This window comes from Penicillium solitum (assembly GCF_028829755.1).
Source record: "Penicillium solitum strain IBT 25940 chromosome Unknown utg000003l_segment0_segment0, whole genome shotgun sequence".
Classification (NCBI taxonomy): Eukaryota; Fungi; Ascomycota; class Eurotiomycetes; order Eurotiales; family Aspergillaceae; genus Penicillium; species Penicillium solitum.
Genome location: NW_027072123.1, coordinates 2,147,292 through 2,168,160, shown reverse-complemented (window position 1 = coordinate 2,168,160; position 20,869 = coordinate 2,147,292). Strand labels below are relative to the sequence as shown.

Here is a 20,869-nt window from a genome sequence, read left to right as displayed (position 1 = left end):
ACCCCAGGGTTCATTCTTCCACAGGTACAATCTCAAAATACATGTCAAACTTTCAGAATTTCACGATTTTCTTTTTGGCGATATGAATGTAACAGCATGCAGAGCCATATAGTTAACTAACTAGACGCCTATAGAAGACATAAATGAGGCTGTATACACAAGCGCTAAGGAGTGCCAAGGAACGCGGGATCGCGTGGTTTCCCCGAGTGGCGCCTTAATCGATAAGCCCTTTTCTTTTCTTTTCGATTCTCCCACCTCCTCCATCTTACTTACATTATACTTCTTATATTCTTTGACTTGTTTTTATTGCATACTTTGCGTACGTTATTTCCTTTCTGCATTAGTTTGTTTATATCTATTCCTATCCATATGGGCTTTTTCGACCACCTTCAGAAAGGAGGGGCCGGGGCCTTCTCTCTACAACCAAAGAAAGCGCAAATTCGCAAGGTCGTGCAGACTCGACCTTCAGCTCCTACGCGATCGGTCACACAACCCTCGGATACTCGGTCACCTCGAGTCCAGCCCTCGACGGAGCGGAACCGGAAGGCGCAGGCGTTGAAATCTCGATCGGTCTCCAGTGATTTAGAAGCACGCCCGGCAAAACGACTCAGTGCTTCCTCGCGCATTCGGAAAAGGCCGACGCCCGAACAACGACTCTCGAGTGATGATGACGTGAGCGATAGCGAGGCCTCATTTGAAGTGCACAAACGTGCGAGGACCAGCGCTAGCGCTGAACCCGACCCGGAGCGGCGTCTCCGCTCGGTGAAAGCGTTTTCGGAAGAAGGATCTCGCCCGTTTAAAATGATACATGCCGCGGATATAACGTCGGGTCAGAAGGCCGGCAAGTTCAAGCCCGCCTTCGGCGCCGAGGGCAAGCCCAAACAGATTCTCCTGCAATACCCCAGTGCTTCACAGCAGGAGAGGTACGTTACTTAGTTGGACAGTTGATTTCTGGGTACTGATGTGCTAATCTATTGCTCTACCAGATATGACTCTGTGGTTCCCCGCGAAAATGACGAATTTCGACCTGTCGACGACATTGTTCAGGTCATCGAGACGGTCTCCGATAATTACATCCCCAGTGAGGAGGCGGATCAGTTTAACGATGAGACGACCGGGATCAAGCGTCGATTGCGCCGGGCTCTGGCTGTAACATCCGAGACGCAATTTCGGGAAGCTGTCGATGATTACAATAAAGCTATCCAGCGGTTAAGGACCAACGGCAGTCTTGCGAAACATTTAGATGCAACACAAGGCCTTGGTCTACCTTGGGTGGAAAGAATTCTCACTCAAATTTATTCGCGCACGGTATCCCCTCAAGTGGAGTCCCTCCGACAATACGAGAATGGCACGGACAACGTCTACGGAGAGCTTCTCCCTCGCTTTATCAGCACAATCTTCAAAGAAACCAAGCTCAAATCGCGGCAGGTCTTTGTAGACCTTGGCTCCGGGGTAGGTAATGTCGTTCTTCAGGCGGCACTTGAGGTTGGCTGTGAGAGTTGGGGTTGCGAGATGATGTCAAACGCATGCGATTTGGCAGATTTGCAGCAATCCGAGTTCAAGGCCCGATGCCGACTGTGGGGAATTGCGCCAGGCAAAACTCATCTTGTTCGAGGTGACTTCCTTGAGCAGGAGAGTATTACCAGCGTCTTGAAGCGGGCTGATGTGGTGCTTATCAATAACCAAGCTTTCACCCCACAATTGAACAATGAGCTGATCAACCACTTTTTGGATATGAAAGAAGGCTGCAAAATTGTCTCACTCAAGTCTTTTGTGCCCGCTGGTCACAAAATCCAGTCTCGCAACCTGAACTCTCCGATCAATCTCCTCAAGGTCGAGCAAAAGAATTACTGGTCCAACAATGTGAGCTGGACCGACGTTGGCGGTACATATTTCATTGCCACCAAAGACAGCTCTCGGCTGAAAGCTTTCATTGAGAATACGCCATAGTCTTCAATGGATGCTTGGCTTGATATCTTGGCATGGCACATAGATCTTTCGTTTTTGTTACTTTTGTACATTACATTGTCCGTTCTTGGATATACTTTCCCTGTTGAGTTTTTGTACGATACCATTTTCCGACAATCTGACCTGTACAAAACGGATTGTCTCTTCAAGTTCAGGCCCTTATAGTAAGAAGTTCGAGCCTTCCTACCCCTCGATATTCGATCGGAAGTACGGAGTATAAACATTCAATTTGGCGTGTCATGAACCGCATGCGGGCTTGGTACAGCGTTTGCTGTTTGGGCATTTAGTGGAAGGATTAGCAAGCCTCGGTGTAGGCCGGATGATCACGTATCTAGCGCTTTCACATTCCATCTAAATAGCTAGCTATCACGATCCAGTATCCAAATGCCAGAAGCTATGCTCCGGGCTCTTCTAGCAACGTTGCCTTGTCAGCTGCTCGGTGCATTGAGGTGAATCAGGAATACTTTGATTCATCATTCATGGCCTCAGCTTCTTGTCCCATTCTGGCCATCCAACGATCAACCAAGTCTTGGTTCTCATTTTTAAGTCGAGTTGATCGTTCTTCGGCCATATTGAGTTGAAGGTTCAGTGTCGCCAGTTCATCTTGGAAATCCTGCAGAAATGCACATAATTCATGTTAGCCACTTTCCCTCGCCCACCCCTGCGTGATTGGAAAGCCTAAGTAAACATCAAAACAGCCTACCTCTAGCAGCTTGGCCTTCCCTTTCAGCTCCGAATCTCTGTCTTTCAATCGTAGCTTTAGTTGTGCCCTCTCGCTTTCCAAGGCGTTAATTCGTCGACCCTCTTGCGAGCTCTTCTTACGAAGTGTTTCCACTTCTGTATTCACTCGATTCAAGCGATCTTGTAATTCTGAGCGAAATCGCTGTGCCTCGGACAGGTCTGCACGAGTGGTATTGAGAAGGTCAGTCGGGGTAGAATCCGGCCCAGTCGATCGTTGCTTTCTGGATGGTGGAACTATAGGAGATGGAACATTGGGTAGAGCTTCACTCTGTGCTGTTGCGGGACTGCCGCATTTTGCTGCTGTTGCTAGTTTGCTAGTACGATCTGCAAGCTGGACATCTAAATTTGGTAAATGATGTCAGTCGCAATCGCTCAACACAGAGCATAATAGACTGACAGGCATCGTAAAGGGTAGCGTTTGCTTTCTCTCGTTGGTCTCGTACTGTCAGGGCAGCCAAGTATTCCTCCCTCCAGTGGGCCATAAGCCTTCCCAAGCAAGGGGATGTGTATGAATGTGATGAAGTGGAGTTGATTGCCGCCTCGGGCGCGAGATGCGGTGCTAATCGTTATCAATTGCCCACCGCCTGCTCCACCGCCCAGGCCTCATGCATCATCGAATCCGGCTGCAACCCGACCCCAACTCTCCTGACTTGTCCTTATCTGTTCTATAAAGACTTAGTAAAGACTGATCATAAGTCTTTGCTTCATATTGAATTACGTGTTTATCCCTCACACATTTACACTCGGTCACTTGGCCGATTCCCAACCATGGCGTCAAGGAAGAAGGTCCTCCTCAAGGTACAATCTCCGCACCTGCTCCGTGTGACGGACACCAAATGCTTCAAATGGGGGTATTTTTGCTGACCGATGTCTTTTTGAAAATCTAGGTTATCATCCTTGGTGATAGTGGCGTCGGAAAAACAAGTTTGATGAACCAATATGTCCGTCCAACCTCGCCCCCAACTAGCACTCTGCGGCCGTACCGCGGTCAGTCGAAGACCTATAACCGCTAACATGCAACTTTCCGAGATAAATAGGTCAATAAGAAGTTCAGTGGAAGCTACAAAGCCACTATTGGAGCCGATTTCCTCACAAAGGAAGTTCTCGTCGACGACCGACTGGTGACAATGCAGGTGCGTGGGAGACTACACAATCGTGATGAGGGGCAATAACTGACTCGGATGTGTTAGATCTGGGATACTGCAGGCCAAGAACGGTTCCAGTCATTGGGAGTCGCCTTCTACCGTGGAGCCGATTGCTGCGTCCTGGTCTACGATGTGAACAACTCCAAGAGTTTCGAAGCTCTCGACAGCTGGCGTGATGAGTTCCTGATTCAGGCAAGCCCGAGAGATCCAGAGAGTTTCCCCTTCGTAAGTGGTGTTCCCGCATTCCTTTTCCTTATCTCGTGCGCCGCAATAGCTGGCAAGAATGATATGTTGGTCCGTGCTGACGGTCATGTGCAGGTTGTCATCGGTAACAAGATCGATGTAGAGGAGAACAAGCGTATGATCTCCTCAAAACGGGCCATGACTTTCTGCCAGTCGAAGGGTAACATCCCCTACTTCGAGACCAGTGCCAAGGAAGCTGTCAACGTCGAGCAGGCGTTTGAAGGTGAGTGAAATTCAACCACCTAGCTGTTTTTCTCAAAAAACTGTTCTCTTACAAGGTTGCTAATCAATATTTAGTCATCGCGCGCAGTGCACTTGCCCAGGAAGAGGCTGAGGAATTCAGCGGTGAATTCAGCGACCCAATCAACATCCATCTAGACAATGACCGTGATGGATGTGCCTGTTGATATACCCCTGAAATTCCCATGTTCCAGCGACCTATTTCCTTTGTCTTTCCTTTTTCATACTACTATTTGGTTGGTCTCCGGTCTTGAGTCTGTAGAGAAGACCACGGGGTTTTGATTTGGATAACCTTGCTCTTCCCCTGGTGTCTTGTAGATGTCTTATTTCGAAGTATGGAATTCACCTGAGAGAGAAACATCCTACTCAAACCTTTCTCGCTTCAGCCTGATACAGAGAATGTCTTTGCTGGGCTTAACGCAATACCATCTTCATTTTTCCGTAATAGGCAGTTGGTCGCGCATATCAAAATTCACCTGGGCAGTACCATCAGATGACCCATCATCATCAGGACAAATTCCTCCTAATAAAAGCCAATGGACATGTGTACTTATCACATGTGGCTCATGGTAATTTCTACCATAAATTGTACAGGGTAAATGACAGCGTCAAATAACATCGGCCGCGACTACATTTCTCCCCACCCGGGACCCTTATCTCGCCAATGCTTGGCATCTAGCCCCGTGTTCTCTTCAACCCGCATATCTTTAGGCAGGAAGTCTCGTGACAATCATTTGTCTCTGCTGGACATCTATTGCTCGTTGCGCTTTAGATGACAGCAGTCCGACCGATACCCCGTCCAACTCGGCATCCTCGGCTGCAAACGTAGCGATTGCGACATCGGCGACACGAGGTTCCTGACCAACACTACACCCTGACGAGTCGCGCAAATCAACCTCCTCTCACAAACAACTATAATCACCATGACCTCGACCACACCCGAGGGACCCGGCAAGATGCCACTGGGGATAGCGCGACGAACATTAGGAATCATCCTGCTCCTAGTGGTGGTTGTGCTATGGACAACCTCGAATTTCCTTGGAAGTGTATGCGCGCCCTCTTCTTGAAAAAAACTTTAAAAACATTAACCCAAAGGGCATATATGGATTTGCAAACATTTGGCTAATAACATATCGAATGTCATACAGACCATCTTCGCCGACAAAACCTACCCGAAACCTTTCTTCGTAACTTATACGAATACCTCGATGTTTATGATGCCCCTCCTTTTAATCGTCGCTCGTCGAACATGGGGTCTTTGGCGTCTCGGGAAACTCTCTCAGATCACTTCGGTAAAGAGCTTTTTGAATCATTTGGATTCGCATGACCCCAAGGATGAGGAGGAGAGCATGCTGCGCAGCGGCTCCGATGAAGAAGACGGTGGACGATTCCCGCGGGAGAGACAGGATGCTCCAAGCGGAAAGCTAGGGCTCAAGGCAACAGCTAAACTCAGTATTCAGTTCTGTCTTCTTTGGGTAAGCACACAACTTTGAGGCTTCGATAGTATGATCAGCTGGCTAACCTACCATAGTTTACTGTATGTCGTACACCTCACGATGTGTAGCTTATGTGTTGGAAGTGAACTAACCAAAGCTTTTTTTTTGGACAGGCAAATTACTTCGCCATGGGGTGCCTTCAATTCACAACAGTTGGAAGCACAACCATTCTGACTTCCACCAGTGGTAAGGATTCCCCTATTTAGATATGTTCAAATTTCAGTTCTCACACTCATTCTTCTAGGTGTATGGACCATGGTCTTCGGCGCCCTGCTCCGAGTTGAGAAATTTACTATGCGCAAATTCATGGGTGTCATGGCTTCTCTGATTGGCATTATCCTGATTTCGCGCGTCGATCTCTCCAAGCCAGACACAGGCGATGCTACAGATGGCGGTGAGGGTTCATTCCCACACAAATCATCAGGGGAGATTGCCCTCGGTGATGCCATGGCGGCGTTCAGTGCCATCCTGTACGGTCTTTACACCGTCGTGATGAAGAAACAGGTCGGGGACGAGTCCCGGGTCAACATGCCTCTGTTTTTCGGACTAGTTGGATTTTTCAACATTATCTTCCTGTGGCCTGGTTTCTTCATCATGCACTGGACTGGACTGGAGCCCTTCTCTTTGCCCGAAACGTCGCGAGTGTGGTCAATTATTCTGGTATGACTCCAAGCCCTGTTGTTCACCTTTTATTATTATTTAGCTAACCTCACGCTCATCAGACTAACGCGTTTGCATCATTCGTCTCTGACATTGCTTGGGCTTACGCTATGCTTCTCACCACGCCGCTTATTGTGACGGTTGGACTCAGCATGACCATCCCGCTCTCCCTAATTGGACAGATGGTCCTACAGTCCCAATACTCCAGCCCTGTGTACTGGGTTGGAGCAGCCATCGTGTTCTTGTCGTTCTTGGTTGTGCAGCACGAAAGCAAGCCCCAGGACGACCTCACCACTACTGATGGAGCAGGCGGGTCCTTCTCTGCTGAGTATAACAGCATTCCCGTTGAAGAAGAGGAAATGCGTTAGTCTGAGTTCTGGGAGGTTTTTTGTATTTATCGCTACACACTTATTGTAGCTTGTTCACATAACAGTTTCGGTATCTTGTCCAGCAACCCTTGGCTACCTAGCGAAAGGGCTGGTATCCCCAATATAGATTATAGAATTATTCAACAACATTCTCATTAATTATACTTCCGCCCATGCATTTCGGTCGACCTCTCCGCAAAATTTGTCATCCAATTGTAGATGGATGATTTGCCGAGTCCTAGTGAACCTCAGAAAGAGTCACAGATGGGATCTCTCACACTCGAGATTAGAGGGTTTCAGCCAAGACCAGCCAAAAGCTTGGTTTGATCAAGACAAACCTTGTGATATATAGTCACACCTTGAAGTTATATATATATATGTGTAACATGCGAAGAGATATCTAGAATAATTACAAATCTAAGCTTCTAAGGTTGAATAGTGATTTATTTTATTTTATAATGAGTTAAATATATATATCTACATACACACTGGATCTTATCGCGCCACGTTTGTTTACAGCATGAATAGCAAATCATACATAACCAAGATTGCACATCTCAGGTTTGTCCCCCGAACAGGAATACCACAACAGGAAAGCATTCACACCACGAGGGTCGAATATCTTCCCATCGAGGCGCTTGAAATAGCCAGAAATAGCTCTGAAGAGGTTCGGGCGCAGACCATACTCTAAAGCAAAGAAATCGTAAAAGATTGTATGCCTCAAATAGTCAGATACAACGATAGTGCGAATGTTGTTGCCATGACACCGTGTGGTGCGTCGGAAATCCCCCCGATGCTTTGCATTTATTGGGCCTTTGGAGGAAGGGAAACCTATGCGAAGAGGAAAGAGAACCGCTTGCAGAAATGTTTATCATTGCGATCAAGCTAGCTTGCATGTAACCACCTAGGTACTCGGATGATTGTTCCTGCTCTCTGAAGTATCGGCCATCAAGACCCTTCTTGAATGGGAAACTGGATTGGTACTAAGTAATCTTTGTATGCCTTGAACCCCCTTTGGCGTGGGATACCAGTTACCCCATGCCCAAGAGGAGATTGGCATTTATTGTTCTGTTTTCTGCGATTGGCGTGGAAGATTGAGAAATGGGAACCATTCGGTTTCCCCATCTCCTATTTCAGACGTTCCTGTCCAATGGATAACTGGTCGCTTGTATATGCCTATTAGGGCACCCACCAAAGTTCTCGCGAGAGCTTGCGCCACTGCGCTAGTCTTCGTTCATTGGAATCCTGCATTGCATAGTCCCGAGTCATTAGATAAGTCAAATGCATGGTGAGGGCGTGTCGTCGAATGAGCTATATCATGTGAACAGGATGTACTCCGTACATCTGGTAGCATTGAATATGATTATCTCGCTGAAAAGGGGCTGGACGTAATGTTTCTCATCTGTATTATATATTATGCACTAAAGTATTACGGCTTGAGGCAATATGATACATAATAGGTGCTCAATATAGACACTGGAACGGAAGAAGACAGACGACGGATAAGGGAGAATGTCAGACTCGACGGTGAGAAGCATGAATGCAATGAGAATGCATCGCCTCGATGAATGAAATCAACAGAGAAGGGCTTTGGAGAAATGGAAAGCAGGAAAAAAGCTGGGTAGCTTCGTGATGAAAAAAGAAAAAATCCCCTCGCCCACCGAAGGTGCACGAAGGTACTAACGCCAATCGTTTCTTGAAGACCCGAAGCTCACCACGAGACGAGTGGTCAAAATGAAATCATCAATCTGGGTATATTGAAAGAAAAAAAGGTAAAGGTAAGAAATGAAGAAAGGGGATCGCTGAGGTGTAGGGAATATGGAGTGAAGGGAATAGGAACAGGCAGAGTAATGAAACAGGCTAAATCTACTCCGTAGCGCGAGAGGCGTTATACAGAAGTGCCCAGACCGGGATCTAATCTTCTGCGCGCAGCGAGAATGCTTTTCAAAGAGCCCAGCCAGCGCGCGAGGGACTCTTCCTCTGGAGCGCAAAGTCGATAGGTCTTTTCTTCGGCGATGATCTGCATGCAGAACGTCTTTGATCTCGACAAAGGGTCCACTTCTGCGGCATCAAATACTTGAGACATAGGGAGGATCTTGATAGCAGCGTACTCCGATTCATCCTTGTAGAAGGCCAGACTCTTGGGTCGAAGCACAACCCAGTGTCGTTTCCACTGGCGCACGGTCCCTTGGATGCGCAGCCCCTGCAGGTACCCCTGACAGATGACCCGCTCTGGGTCACGCAGGATGCCCAGGTCTGTTTGTTTGTTGGTGTCTCGGGGTAGAGATGCCGACGGCCGGGGTCCTGTTTTATCCTCTGTTGCTGAAACGGACAATGAATGGATGGAGGGCATAGATCGTAGGTTACTGTTGCGTGTTGGTGCAGGTCCATCGGAGAACTCAGAAAATGAAGTCATTTCGTTGCCGGAGTAATCCTGGATGTAAGGGAGTCTCTGGGCATTTTTGCTGCGTGGGGATAATGCATGGCGTGGCTCGGGAGAGCTGGCGCGGCCAGTGTGATCGAAATCGGAGTGATCGGTTGTCTCGTCAACGAGCTGTTTGTGGATGGCGGGGGGTTCGCGCTTTTTGCTCAAAGCCAGGAAAGCTTGCTCGTCCTCGTCGCCCGGGGTCTCGGCGCGAATGCGATCGATCCAGTCCTCCGCATCGCGTGCACTCAGGGCTTCGAAGCGGTAATTCGTAGATGGGGTAAAGACACCGAAAACATGGCGCCGGGTCGATCGCGGAGACTTGACGGGCGCGACGGCGGTCACTTCAGATAGGGAAATGGAGACTCGAAGGCGGGTGGTTTCTTCGTCTTTGTATACGGAAAGGAGGTTCGGTCGGAGGACGAGGTAGGCTGGTTTCCATGAGGCGCGAAAGACGTGTTTGTGCTTGACTCGGCGACAGACTCTCCCTGTCTTCAAGACTCGATCGAATTCGAAGCTTCCATTTTCGTTGACTGGCGAAAAAGGATCCAAATTTCCACTGTTGTGAGGGCCTCGGAAATGAGATGAGGGGCCAGGTTCCGGAACTTTGATCGCGGTTCTGCCCTCGGAGAATGAGGGCCTTGTCAGCACTGTATTCATGTTGCCCAGGTGAGGTTTAGTAGAAGGGAAGAAAAGAAAAAAAGGGGGAACCCCACGGTGGTGACTCCATATAGTTTATTGTCATGCGGAGTTGTGATGATGGGGGGATGACGGGGGATGATCTTGGCTGGAACCAAGCCTTTTGACCCTTCGGCTTTTCAACTGGCAAGTTAGGATCTACAATGTGCATGGGAAATTAGATGACTTTGATATGCAAGTAGTGATATATTGTAACTAGAATATATTTTGGCTCTTGGAAGTCTGTTTTCCCTAGGGGTAACCACGCACACGGGCAAAGAAACTTTGAATATGTAGTCCTATGTAGGTACTATGTACACCGGTATATATGTACGGTCCTGCATGAGTGGTAGGTAAAATATAGGGGAAGTAGGTGAAGTGATATATAGGAGGTGATATAGAACATATAGGAGAGATAACAACATTATACTCCGTACGGAGTATATGTGTTCAATATGAAAACTTGAGCCGTGGCCTGGGTCCAGACCCTAGTTGGAACCCCATCGACGATAATGAAATTTGCAATTTGCAATTTGCAAATTTACAAATTTAATTGAAAAGCGAATTACATAAAATACAATACCGTATTTACATCACGTGTATGTAGATCTTATGTATGAGATTGGAAGGACCCTGAATGGGGGATGACACGTAGTATGTACCCAATACCTGTGTAGACGCTCCAACTAATATGAAATATCATGTATCAGGTACTTAGACGACTCAATAATAGGCACATATAAGAGGCTGAATGCGAACAGATAACAGGGTCAGCCGTCCCCAAGAATCATCACAGACACTACTTTCGGATCTAACGGCCAGAGAAAGTTTGGGCCCTCGATCGACATGCGCTAATTCTACAGATTGTATTGGCTACATAGAGACAAGTGAGACAAGTCATCCTAGGAGGGCTCTGATTGAGGTTATCCGGGTCAATTTTGGAATGAGGACCATTTTAACCAACTGATACATTCTAGAAAAGCCAAGCATCCATGCCCGTACTCATCGCCTATAGTGTATATTATATGTGACATTGCCCCGTAGGGCCGAACAATGGTGGATCAAGTGGGCTAGGTACAATAAGCCGTACCATCAGATATTCTTTGGGGATCCAGGTACAAGAGTTTGTACACATTGTAAAGTACACGAGCACAAGCATAGTCCCAGCAGATGGGATCAAAATGATCGCACAGAAGCTTTCTTGGTTAGCTTGGGGGGCTAATACAAGTGGCACTACCGTTTAAAATCACCTGGCCCCCTTAGGTAGACCACGCCATGAGAAGCCAATCACGGTTCCGGTAAAAGAACAAAGGGGACAAGAGCATCAAGTCCACGTAAGCCCCACATGTAGAGGATATACCCGTGGGCAACACTTGAAAAAAAAAGAAGTAAAGGAGGTAAATATTTGAAGGATACAACAATATATCTTTGAAATGTCAAAGAGGCCAGAAGCACTGGGCCCAGTACGCACAAAAAGGAAAAATGATTACAATGCAATACCATACAATACTGGTTATAGCGCCACTCAATAGTAACTAGGGGTAAAATAACCGTCTTAGGGTGACCATCGAGAGGCCACCGGACTTCGCCAAGACCAGGGAGGCGCAAGCAACCTTTGGAACCCATCCCATCTTCCAATTCCCCATCCCGTCTTCTCTCTCCCATCATCCTCATCCTGTTTTGATGTCCCCGATCTCTCCTCTGTGTACCTTGCTGTTCACAGTTGCCCGCGTTACTCCCGACGCTCTCCCCATTTATTTACCGTGGGACTGAGAAAGTTGGGGGACGAAAGGAGGCATTCCTCCGGCCACTCGTTTTGCTGTCATTTTCTCCATTGTCACTTCTCGAGATCTCTTGACTTTCCGATCTTCCTGTGAGCCATACGATCCGAATTCCGTTTGATCGTGTGCTCACCTCTTTTTTTCCCCGTCCAGGACGCAGTTCTCTTCTGATCACACCTCCGACACAATTTCTCCGCTATCTCCCTAACGACCGCGTGCTGTCGCTTGGGCTTGACAGCTGACCTCTACCATTATTCGGGTGATCTCACCACAATCGCACTCATGAGCTTCATCCAACGCATCACGAAACGGCTGCCCAGTGCGCCGAGTCTGCCGTTGGAAGATGCTCCCAGCGAGAAAGGCCGCCTCCATCCTAGATTCGCCTTTTTCCGGCGGAGGATTCGCCTAAAGGGCAACTCATCTATTTCTATACCCCTGGGTCTTGTTTTACTATTTCCATGCCTTGTAATTGTGCTTATTCTGCTTCTCTTTGTCCGACACCCTGCCTCTCCTGGGGGGATCTTAATTCCAGCGGGCACTCCGCCTTCTATCCGGTTCGTATCGCCCTCTCAACCAGTGGTGTGTGTGTGATGACTAACCTCCTGCGCTTTATAGAAAAATCAGCGAAAAGCATGACAAAGTCTTTGCTACGGGCTGTATGCCTATTGAGCCCGATCAAATCGCAAAGGCTCCCCGCGCCAATGCCGCCTTCGTCGTCCTTGCTAGAAATAAGGAGTTGGATGGCGTGATCCAGTCTCTCAAGTCGATTGAGAGACACTTCAACCGGTGGTGGCACTACCCCTATGTTTTCCTCAACGATGGTGACTTCGACGAGGAATTCAAGGCAACGGTGAAGAACTACACCAGCGCGGAGGTTGAATTCGGCAAGATTGACAACAGCATGTGGGGATTCCCCGATTGGGTTGACCATGAGGTTGCCAAGGAGGGAATCAAGAAGCAGGGTGATGCTGCCATCATGTACGGTGGAATGGAAAGCTACCACCACATGTGCCGATTCTACTCAGGGTCAGTCGTCAATGTCAGATTTAGGAGACGTGGTTACAAAGCTAACTCTGTGATAGACACTTCTACAAGCACCCTCTCCTGATGAAGTACGAGTGGTACTGGCGTTTGGAGCCCGAGATCAAGTACTTCTGCGACATCACTTAGTAAGATACCTACTGTGGCATGTCTTTCTGGTCAATTTGCTGACTTTGACTTTTAGTGATCCATTCCTCAAGATGGCCGAGGCAAACAAGACCTACGGCTTCACAATTGCAGTGAAAGAGCTTCGCGAGACTGTCCCCAACATCTTCCGTTATGCGGCTGCTTACAAGCGCAAGAACAACCTCAAGTCTAAGGGTCTGTGGGAGATGTTCCTAGAGCAGCCAGAGCAACCAGAGACTCCCGAGGAGAACAAGCAGGATAAACTGCCAGATGAGATTCTGCAGACCGACCCCGGTGACAACAATCTGAAGGACGTGGACCCAGAGGCCATGGAAGGCGAGAGCTACAACATGTGCCACTTCTGGAGCAACTTCGAGATTGCCCGTCTTGATTGGTTCCGCAGCAAGGAGTATGAGGACTTCTTCACCATGATGGACAGAAGTGGAGGATTTTGGAATGAGCGGGTATGTTATATGTCTTCAAACTTTGCCAGGGAATCTGTGCTGACTGTACTAGTGGGGTGATGCTCCTATTCACTCTCTCGCCGCCGGTGCTCTCCTCGCGCCTAGCGATATTCATTACTTCCGTGACTTTGGCTACCGACACACCACCATTCAGCATTGCCCGGCCAACGCTCCGGCCCGCCAACTCACCCGTATCCCCTACCTCGAGAAGACTACCGATGACGAGAAGAAACGGATCGAGGAAGACGAGTACTGGGCGAACCCTGACCAAGTCAAGGAGAACGGTGTCGGTTGCCGATGCCGCTGCGATACTGACATTGTCGATGTCGAGGGCAAGCAAGGCAGCTGTCTGAACGAATGGGTGGATGTGGCTGGTGGCTGGGCCTCGCCATAGATCTTGACTCTGATGCCATAGTGATCAGTGCTCGCCACATATTCCTGCGTCTCCTTTTCCCCTGTCTATTTATTCGGCTGTGTGCATCTCTTGGGCCCGCCCTTGGGAGGTTACAGCCGGAGCCTGCATGTTAAGTTGGTCATGGGGTTTTCTTTCTGGGCGGCGTTCAACGGATCTGAGCTTTTTTTTATTATCGGAAGATGGTGTCACCATTTCCATCATCACTGTTGACACATTCATCAAGCATGCTGTGCCACTGGGACTGGCTGTTGTGATTTATCTCTTGGTTGCATTGGAAGAAAACGTGTGCGTCGTCGGCAGTGGAACATTGGTCCCGTACCTTGTGGGATCCCCGAGGCTATCTTGAATGGCCTCGGACAACCTTTATATCCAATGTTTTCTTTAGATTTCATTGTTATATCCTCTGTTCTACCAAGAGCACATCTTCATCTCCGCGGTAGGAGACCATTGATTCGGGGGCCGGGAGTAACGCCCAAAGCAACTCCCGCCGTTTACTTTGACGCCTCTTCGCCTCTTTTCTTTTGCTTCCTCTCGGCCACTTCTCCCCCAGCTGCTTTTCCCCTTTCCCAACCCCGTGTGCGCAGTTTTGTGGTTTGTCTTCCAGCATGCATTCATGAAATGTACATACCTTTCCTCTCTCCCTACCCGTCCTTGAATCCGTGGCATACATCCACGGATTGTTTTCTCGCATTGCCCACCCTTGACCCTCGCAAATACCAGATCGAGCATGGTTGTCTATAGAGTATGGAATAATCACCAGGTCAGTTACGTGAAGAATGATATCAGTATAATGCACTTTATTTCTTCGGATTTTACTGTGGCTTGGATTTTCCATTTAGAATAGAGGAGTTGTGATTTCCAGCTGTGCTACTCGCAACTTGAAGTGAATTGTATAATTACCTCGAGAGGCATGTCAGGATCTTGTGCTTAAAATTTCGGGTGACCGGAGGAGCCCTAGAGTGCTCCTTTCTCCGCTCAAAGCTCGTAACGTCTCGACACTTCTTATTAAGATGGGCACCACATCTACACTGCCAATCTACATAGCCTTTTGCCCTCACAGAACATAGGATGGTAGCATAACCAAGTTGGACTATCTTTAAACCTCAAGTCCCCCCGTTTCAAATTACAACCAAAAGAACACATAGGACGATACTCATCTGCCGCCGAATCCAAGTTCCTTCTGGTCGGATTGTTCATATAACTATTCAACACAATATATTTATATCCTATAGCTCCATTTCTGTTGGAAATAGACGTCGGAGTGAATAATAGATGTGAAGGATGCAGCAAAGCTCCCACGCGCCAGGACAATGCCCCAAAGCCACTTATTCGGTAACCCACTGCCACGCATTTGTCTTAATATAATTCATCATACCCTCGACCTGTGCAGATCCATTCGCCTTCTCCAAATCAAACGTATCCTGGTGAAGCTGAGCCAATCTTTGATCTGGATGTGATTTCCCATCAAATCGATAGAACCTCACTTTCTTGCCAATAGCATGAGCGCCAAACAGTCTTTCCGTTCCCGAAGAGTTCGAGTTTAGCGAGAGGTGATGAAGGAAATGGTTCTGCATGGTATCATCCCAATCTAACAGAGTGTCGCTGTCGCTAGATGGACGCTTGCATAATACTACTGTATGAAGATTGGGTGTTCGATCCACTCAAATGTGACTGCAGGTATCTGGACCACCTGAATAACTTGGATGACGGTACCATCGGGCATGTTATTATTGGCTAATATTGGAACTTTGATACCCCATTTGTAACCATCGGAAGGAGCGGACCATTTGAGATACAATTGTCTGCCAGACCGCTTGGACTGCTTCTCCTGGGCTGTTTGGCTTCATCAATAGCATTGTGTGGAGGAAGGCGATGTTGTTCTTTAGTGACGGGGTAGAGGTCGCCATGGCTATGATGGGGACGTTGAATAGGGATGCTGGTTTAAATAATTTAGATATAGCTAGTCGTCTTTAAGTGATGTCTATTGAGGAAATCCAAGATGGAGCGGTGGTGTTGGATGGAACCCCGTTGCTTTGTTTTGCCACGATGTTTACGGGTATATACATCGTGTAGACCGCCATTTACTGCCTCTGATGTACCAAATCTGTCAACACCTTGAGATAGCAATTACCAGCCTGTGGAAGTTAGGGTAGAGGATAAGTTTGTTCTCACCAAAGGTCATACTAAAGGCATCTGAGAAAGACATCTAAAAGAACACCTAAGTACCGCCAAAAGACTATCAGAAAGACCACAAAAAAGACGACAAGGCCATAAGCGGCCGACTATTCTTCTACTTTATGCTAAAGGTTTAATGGACAAGTCGAAAGATAGCCGGGAGTAAGGAAGTGAGTAATCCATCAGGTTCACCTCTAACTTCTATAAAGATCCTATAAAGATATGTGTAAACTCATTTCCCAGCAAGCACTACCAAGTGACTTGCTACTCTATTCAACGTGCCCACAATATATTCAAGCCGACTTTGTTCAGAATATGTGAAACCAGCGTCTTCAAAGGTTCCAAGGATTATCGCAACAAGCTCTTTTACTTCAGTCAACCGACTCAAGTCTTTCCGCAGCGTGTCTAGCGCCATTCTATAGTCCAAGAAACGGGCTGCAGTGCCCGGGCCTGTTCCTGGGGAAAGAAGACCGACCATTCGTGCACGAGTGGCACTAAGGTCAAGCTTCACGTCCAGCACCGCGACACTCTCGAGTAGGACATCCAGAAGGATCGCCAATGCCGGCACATGCTCGTCCTGAAGTCTATTCTTTGCATCAAGCAGATGTCGTGCTTTCTTAGGCGTGAGAACCCCTGGCTTATCCAGAATGGTGAGTTTCCCATCCAACAACTGGAAATTCCTCCGATGCACGTTTTCCATTTCAGCTGCCTTTTGACCAAGTTCAACGGCGGCCAGGTAAACCTCTTTTGTTTGGGAAGAAGTAAATTTCGGCTTTTCTAGTGTCCCTATCCGATAGGTTTCCAGTTTATTGCGAATCGAAGAGTTTGTCAAATGACCGACTGCCTTCAAGCTGTCGGTAATGTCTTGCCCGCTGCACAACGCAATAACAGTATCCCCTCCCGGATGATTTTGCATAAATGTGCTTGCGTCGTATACACTACCCTTGGCCGAGAACCAATAACCAGATTCATCCAAGTTATGTTTGATGAGCTCGGATACAAAGACTTTGTTCGAGCTGGGTTCAGTATCCGGATTGAGTTCATCTGGGTCGAGACAACTGCGTTCCAGACGCGCCTTTTCCAATTCTTGATCAACCTCATGCCATGGCTCTGCCCTGCGCTTGTGACCCAGACCATTGATCGTTGTGCTTCGTCCAATTCTGAACGAGACAGCGAGAAATCCGAACACCTTTCGCCGATGGAATCCTAGTAAACCGTCATTGCCGTGATATGAGGATGTAAAGGTTCTCCAGAGGCCCATTAACTCTCTATCCTTGGACACAGCAACGTATTCCGAGACTGACACTTCCATCATGGCCTTGAGAAACTGCCGCCAATGAATTGGATATGTCGCTCGAACAATTTGCGCTTCTTGGCCGATACCAGTGAGATATTCAAATCGTCCGGTAAATTCATCCATCATGTGAAAGAATGGATGTGCTGTACCTGCTGCTCCAACCATGCCTTTCACCCAAGGGATTCCTAAATTCCCTACGGTGAGCGTCCACAAGACGGGATCGATATGGGTCTTGTAGGCTCGGCTCGCATTGAGCTTACTGAGAATCCGGGTGATTTGTCTGATGAGTGAATGGAGACTTCGTATTGCGTGTTTGAGCGAGGAGGGATCGTTCGCCAAGACAGATCTCTGGGCTTCGATAATTTGATGGAGAATCGGTATCGTCTTGGCATTTATTTCAATCATTATGCCAATGAATGTGTGCTCTTCTTTGGTACCGAGAGTTGGAACGAGTAACTCCAAGTTCTCAAGTGTCACACCACCGTGTGATGAACTGGCTGATGTGAAATTGGCCACCACCCCGTCCACATAGGTGAGAGCCGGGGCTGGTCGTCCAAGACGTCTGCACACTACCGTCCACGGGATCTCAAGAGATGGTGGCAGGATATCGCTATGGCCGTTGTATTTTAATGTGAGAGGCTCGCTTCCTTCCATGCGGACAAACACGTGGGCTGTCATCCCGAGGATGGTGGCGGCCCGTTGGAGGTAAATGTCGGGTAAAGTTTCGGGGGATGCATCAAGTAGTGGAATCTTGGTGACAGCATCTCGGACGGTCTGGGTTTGGATCAGGTGAGGTAGGTCGGCAACAAGTTGGTCCCATGCTGCATGGGAAGGCGGAAGTTCCTTCATTGTTCGGAGAGGTGAAAATCCTGCCTCTTTGGATAGGAAGCCGGCGTTTTCATGTCCATTGTGACGGTTTGTCCGTTCTGCCTCTTCGATTATTCTCTCGCAGGGTGGTGAGGTAGACTGTGTCTATAGAATGTGAGCACACGAATCTTCATACATTATTGCAATATGGTGCATACGTACCTTCGATATCACTAATCGTAGGCAAACAAAGAAAATAACCGCGAGAGTCAAGTTAACCGTGTAGGACGACGACGAATCATCTTGAGAGTTCTTGAAGATTGTACTAGAGTTGCCGTATAGTATCGTGGATATTTCACTGACAGGAAACATCATAACTTGCTGTGCAATATGGGAATAGCATCGAGTTTGCAATCAATTCGACACAGTCCATGCTACCTTAGCTCAGCATAGTTCATATTCTTTTAACTGAGACGAAACCAAGCACCATCTTGGGCATCAAAATATTCCTTCGCACCTTGGCATGTCGCCACATCGCGCTGCTAGTGGCCAACGGCCAATAGAGTGGCTGCAGATATGGTGAAGAAAGCAATATGAGCTAGGACTACGAATGCACTGATCAGGAATATGGACCATGCAGTAGTGCTTACCGGTTCCTCACATGTGCATGATACAAAACCGCCTACTCCGCACTCCGTACGGAGTGCGGAGTACTATATTAAAGCTTTCCTAGCGCCGAGCTAGGATTATAGCGCTAAGTCAGGGTAAAAGTGGAGGGAAAAAGACGTGTCACGTTAGTATCAGTACATGTAACTCCGTACATACCGGGGTACGTATGTCACTTGAGACAACCACACGTAATACGCCGATATTAGTCCGCTTGGATAGGGGTTATATTCCATCACGAAAGTACGGAGTATTGTGATGTTATTCTAGCTAACTAGTTATTATCTTCCAAGGTTATCATGTAAGTTAAAGGTTCACAGTGGAATATTGGCACTGTTAGCGTAGATGTTTTGTACATATTGTAGTTCGCCATATTCAAATTGTCCCAAATTGCTCAATATGTTGCCCCTTCATAGATAATCGTACAAAGTACACTTGTGTATAATGAGAGAGTGAGACATGGAACAGGGGTCCACTACAGCTTAGATAACTCCGCCCCAATTTGGTTAAGCATGGCCAGATGATCCTTGCTATAAGTGTCACCATTTTTGGTGATCACCTCACGCACCCAAGGCCCACGCGGATTAAACGAAGCCTTGAAAGGCAGGGCCCGCATAACGAGACCGTAGGTGCATGCAAGTGGGTCAACGACGATCGGCTCGCCGGTTTCCTCAGACAAGCCAGCCTTGATGTCAAATGACCATAGCAGCTGTGCGACGACGATCCAGATAACATTGCGGGCAAAATACCGTCCAGGACAGGCCCGCCTTCCATAGCCGAAGGCAGCAGCAGGAAGATCCTTGAGGGTTTTGCCGTCCTCACCGAGCCAACGATCCGGTATGAAATCATCGGGATCCGCCCCGAACACGGCCTCTTCTCGGGAAATTGTCCAAACGTTGGGTATAATAACAGATCCTTTGGGAATGGTGTATCCATTGTAAGTGGACTCTTCCTTGTTCAAGTGAGGGACGCCCTCGGGGCCAGCGGGTCGCCAACGGAATATCTCTTCGACAATCGCGGTGATGTACGGCAGGTTGGGTTTATCATCTGGGCCTGGGAGTCGGTCGTGCCTGACGACAGCATCCAGCTCCTTGCGTGCCTTAGCGACAAAGCCTTGATCTTGGGTGATGCAAGCCACCACAAACCAGATCAAGCTGTCCGTCGTGCCGTCCAGCGCGGCGTCGATCATGGTACCAAGCTCAAAGGCTAGCTCGTTCAATGGCATATCGAGGTTATCCTTTTCGACGGTCTTTTTGAGATGCTTTGATATATTCCATGCATCTGACTCCTGGCCCCGCCGGAAGTTCTCGTCGCGCAGATCATACTTGGTCGTGTAGTGGTTCTCAGCCTTTGCCTGCCATGGAGCTAAAAAGCTGGGCAGATTATTAAGAACAGGGAACTGGTCAACAATGTGTGCGCCAACCTGGATAAACTCAGAGAACTCCTCGTTGAGTTTAACAACGGTGCGAAGTACTGGGTCGTTGGGGTCTTTGACGCGGAAGCCATACAGCAACGTATGGATGATGCTAGCGACAGCGCGCTGGAAATGTCCTTGAACCTCAGCACTAGCACCGCCCGCGTTCTCTAGGAGGTCTTGCATCAATTGCTGTGATTCCAGAGTCTGGAAGGGGAGATAGGCGGCTGCCGGCGTCGCGTTTAACACCGAGACCTGTAGCCTCTGATGTTGTCGGAATTGATCGGTGTAATTCATCATGAGGATATTGAGTCCTTTCAAGGCCAACTCCGTTGCTAACTGCAATTTCATATTAGCTCATTGTTGCACATCCAAGTCGAGGTGAGTGGGGCCTTACAAAAAGACGAGGTCTGTCTGAAAATATCGCTCCACGCTTCGCTAGCAGTTGATGAGCTACTTCAGATGTAGACAAAATAATGACGGGCTGTCCAAGCATGTTGACATGAACAATGGGTCCATACTGTTTACTCCATTCGCGATATGTCTGCCAGCCGTGGGACTTGGGAGCTTGGTGGACATTGCCAATTATCGGCAATGGCTTGGGACCTGGCGGAAGGGGCAAAGATGATGTTGATTTACGTCGTGTGACAATATAAACGCCTACTAGCAGCCCGACGAGGGCTATGAATGTCGCTAGATGCATGGTTGAAATTGGAAGA

At 48.1% G+C, this 20,869-nt stretch overlaps 9 protein-coding genes across 9 annotated transcripts; 4 read left to right on the top strand and 5 right to left on the bottom strand.

Annotated features, from left to right (window-relative positions):
* Positions 1 to 369: 369 nt before the first annotated feature.
* dot1 (histone methyltransferase DOT1) lies at positions 370 to 1,950 on the top strand (the record flags this gene model as incomplete). The annotated part of the gene is made up of 2 exons (XM_040956296.2): positions 370 to 923; positions 987 to 1,950. 2 exons carry the CDS (start codon positions 370 to 372, stop codon positions 1,948 to 1,950), a joined length of 1,518 nt encoding a protein of 505 aa, XP_040813272.2.
* A 472-nt stretch (positions 1,951 to 2,422) lies between these two features.
* Positions 2,423 to 3,191, bottom strand: N7455_004730 (ATG16 family protein; the record flags this gene model as incomplete). Its single annotated transcript, XM_040956262.2, has 3 exons — positions 2,423 to 2,581; positions 2,672 to 3,048; positions 3,107 to 3,191. 3 exons carry the CDS (start codon positions 3,189 to 3,191, stop codon positions 2,423 to 2,425), a joined length of 621 nt encoding a protein of 206 aa, XP_040813315.2.
* Positions 3,192 to 3,477: 286 nt separating this feature from the next.
* Positions 3,478 to 4,504, top strand: rab7 (Rab family GTPase YPT7; the record flags this gene model as incomplete). Its single annotated transcript, XM_065604871.1, has 6 exons — positions 3,478 to 3,507; positions 3,597 to 3,650; positions 3,747 to 3,842; positions 3,900 to 4,079; positions 4,173 to 4,320; positions 4,395 to 4,504. 6 exons carry the CDS (start codon positions 3,478 to 3,480, stop codon positions 4,502 to 4,504), a joined length of 618 nt encoding a protein of 205 aa, XP_065461771.1.
* Positions 4,505 to 5,260: 756 nt separating this feature from the next.
* On the top strand, positions 5,261 to 6,861 carry N7455_004728 (DMT family transporter; the record flags this gene model as incomplete). The annotated part of the gene is made up of 6 exons (XM_040956222.2): positions 5,261 to 5,383; positions 5,486 to 5,812; positions 5,869 to 5,874; positions 5,947 to 6,019; positions 6,078 to 6,493; positions 6,556 to 6,861. 6 exons carry the CDS (start codon positions 5,261 to 5,263, stop codon positions 6,859 to 6,861), a joined length of 1,251 nt encoding a protein of 416 aa, XP_040813372.2.
* A 1,888-nt stretch (positions 6,862 to 8,749) lies between these two features.
* N7455_004727 (PH domain-containing protein) lies at positions 8,750 to 9,946 on the bottom strand (the record flags this gene model as incomplete). Its single annotated transcript, XM_040956280.2, has 1 exon — positions 8,750 to 9,946. The coding sequence occupies one exon, from the start codon at positions 9,944 to 9,946 to the stop codon at positions 8,750 to 8,752; it is 1,197 nt and encodes a 398-aa protein (XP_040813319.2).
* Positions 9,947 to 12,027: 2,081 nt separating this feature from the next.
* Positions 12,028 to 13,770, top strand: N7455_004726 (glycosyltransferase family 15 protein; the record flags this gene model as incomplete). Its single annotated transcript, XM_040956261.2, has 5 exons — positions 12,028 to 12,299; positions 12,361 to 12,771; positions 12,828 to 12,914; positions 12,971 to 13,376; positions 13,429 to 13,770. The coding sequence occupies 5 exons, from the start codon at positions 12,028 to 12,030 to the stop codon at positions 13,768 to 13,770; spliced, it is 1,518 nt and encodes a 505-aa protein (XP_040813364.1).
* A 1,346-nt stretch (positions 13,771 to 15,116) lies between these two features.
* N7455_004725 (uncharacterized protein) lies at positions 15,117 to 15,698 on the bottom strand (the record flags this gene model as incomplete). Its single annotated transcript, XM_065604870.1, has 2 exons — positions 15,117 to 15,399; positions 15,547 to 15,698. 2 exons carry the CDS (start codon positions 15,696 to 15,698, stop codon positions 15,117 to 15,119), a joined length of 435 nt encoding a protein of 144 aa, XP_065461770.1.
* A 500-nt stretch (positions 15,699 to 16,198) lies between these two features.
* N7455_004724 (uncharacterized protein) lies at positions 16,199 to 18,445 on the bottom strand (the record flags this gene model as incomplete). Its single annotated transcript, XM_040956187.2, has 2 exons — positions 16,199 to 18,235; positions 18,293 to 18,445. 2 exons carry the CDS (start codon positions 18,443 to 18,445, stop codon positions 16,199 to 16,201), a joined length of 2,190 nt encoding a protein of 729 aa, XP_040813238.2.
* A 766-nt stretch (positions 18,446 to 19,211) lies between these two features.
* On the bottom strand, positions 19,212 to 20,853 carry N7455_004723 (cytochrome P450; the record flags this gene model as incomplete). The annotated part of the gene is made up of 2 exons (XM_040956249.2): positions 19,212 to 20,489; positions 20,548 to 20,853. The coding sequence occupies 2 exons, from the start codon at positions 20,851 to 20,853 to the stop codon at positions 19,212 to 19,214; spliced, it is 1,584 nt and encodes a 527-aa protein (XP_040813255.2).
* Between the last annotated feature and the right edge of the window lie 16 nt (positions 20,854 to 20,869).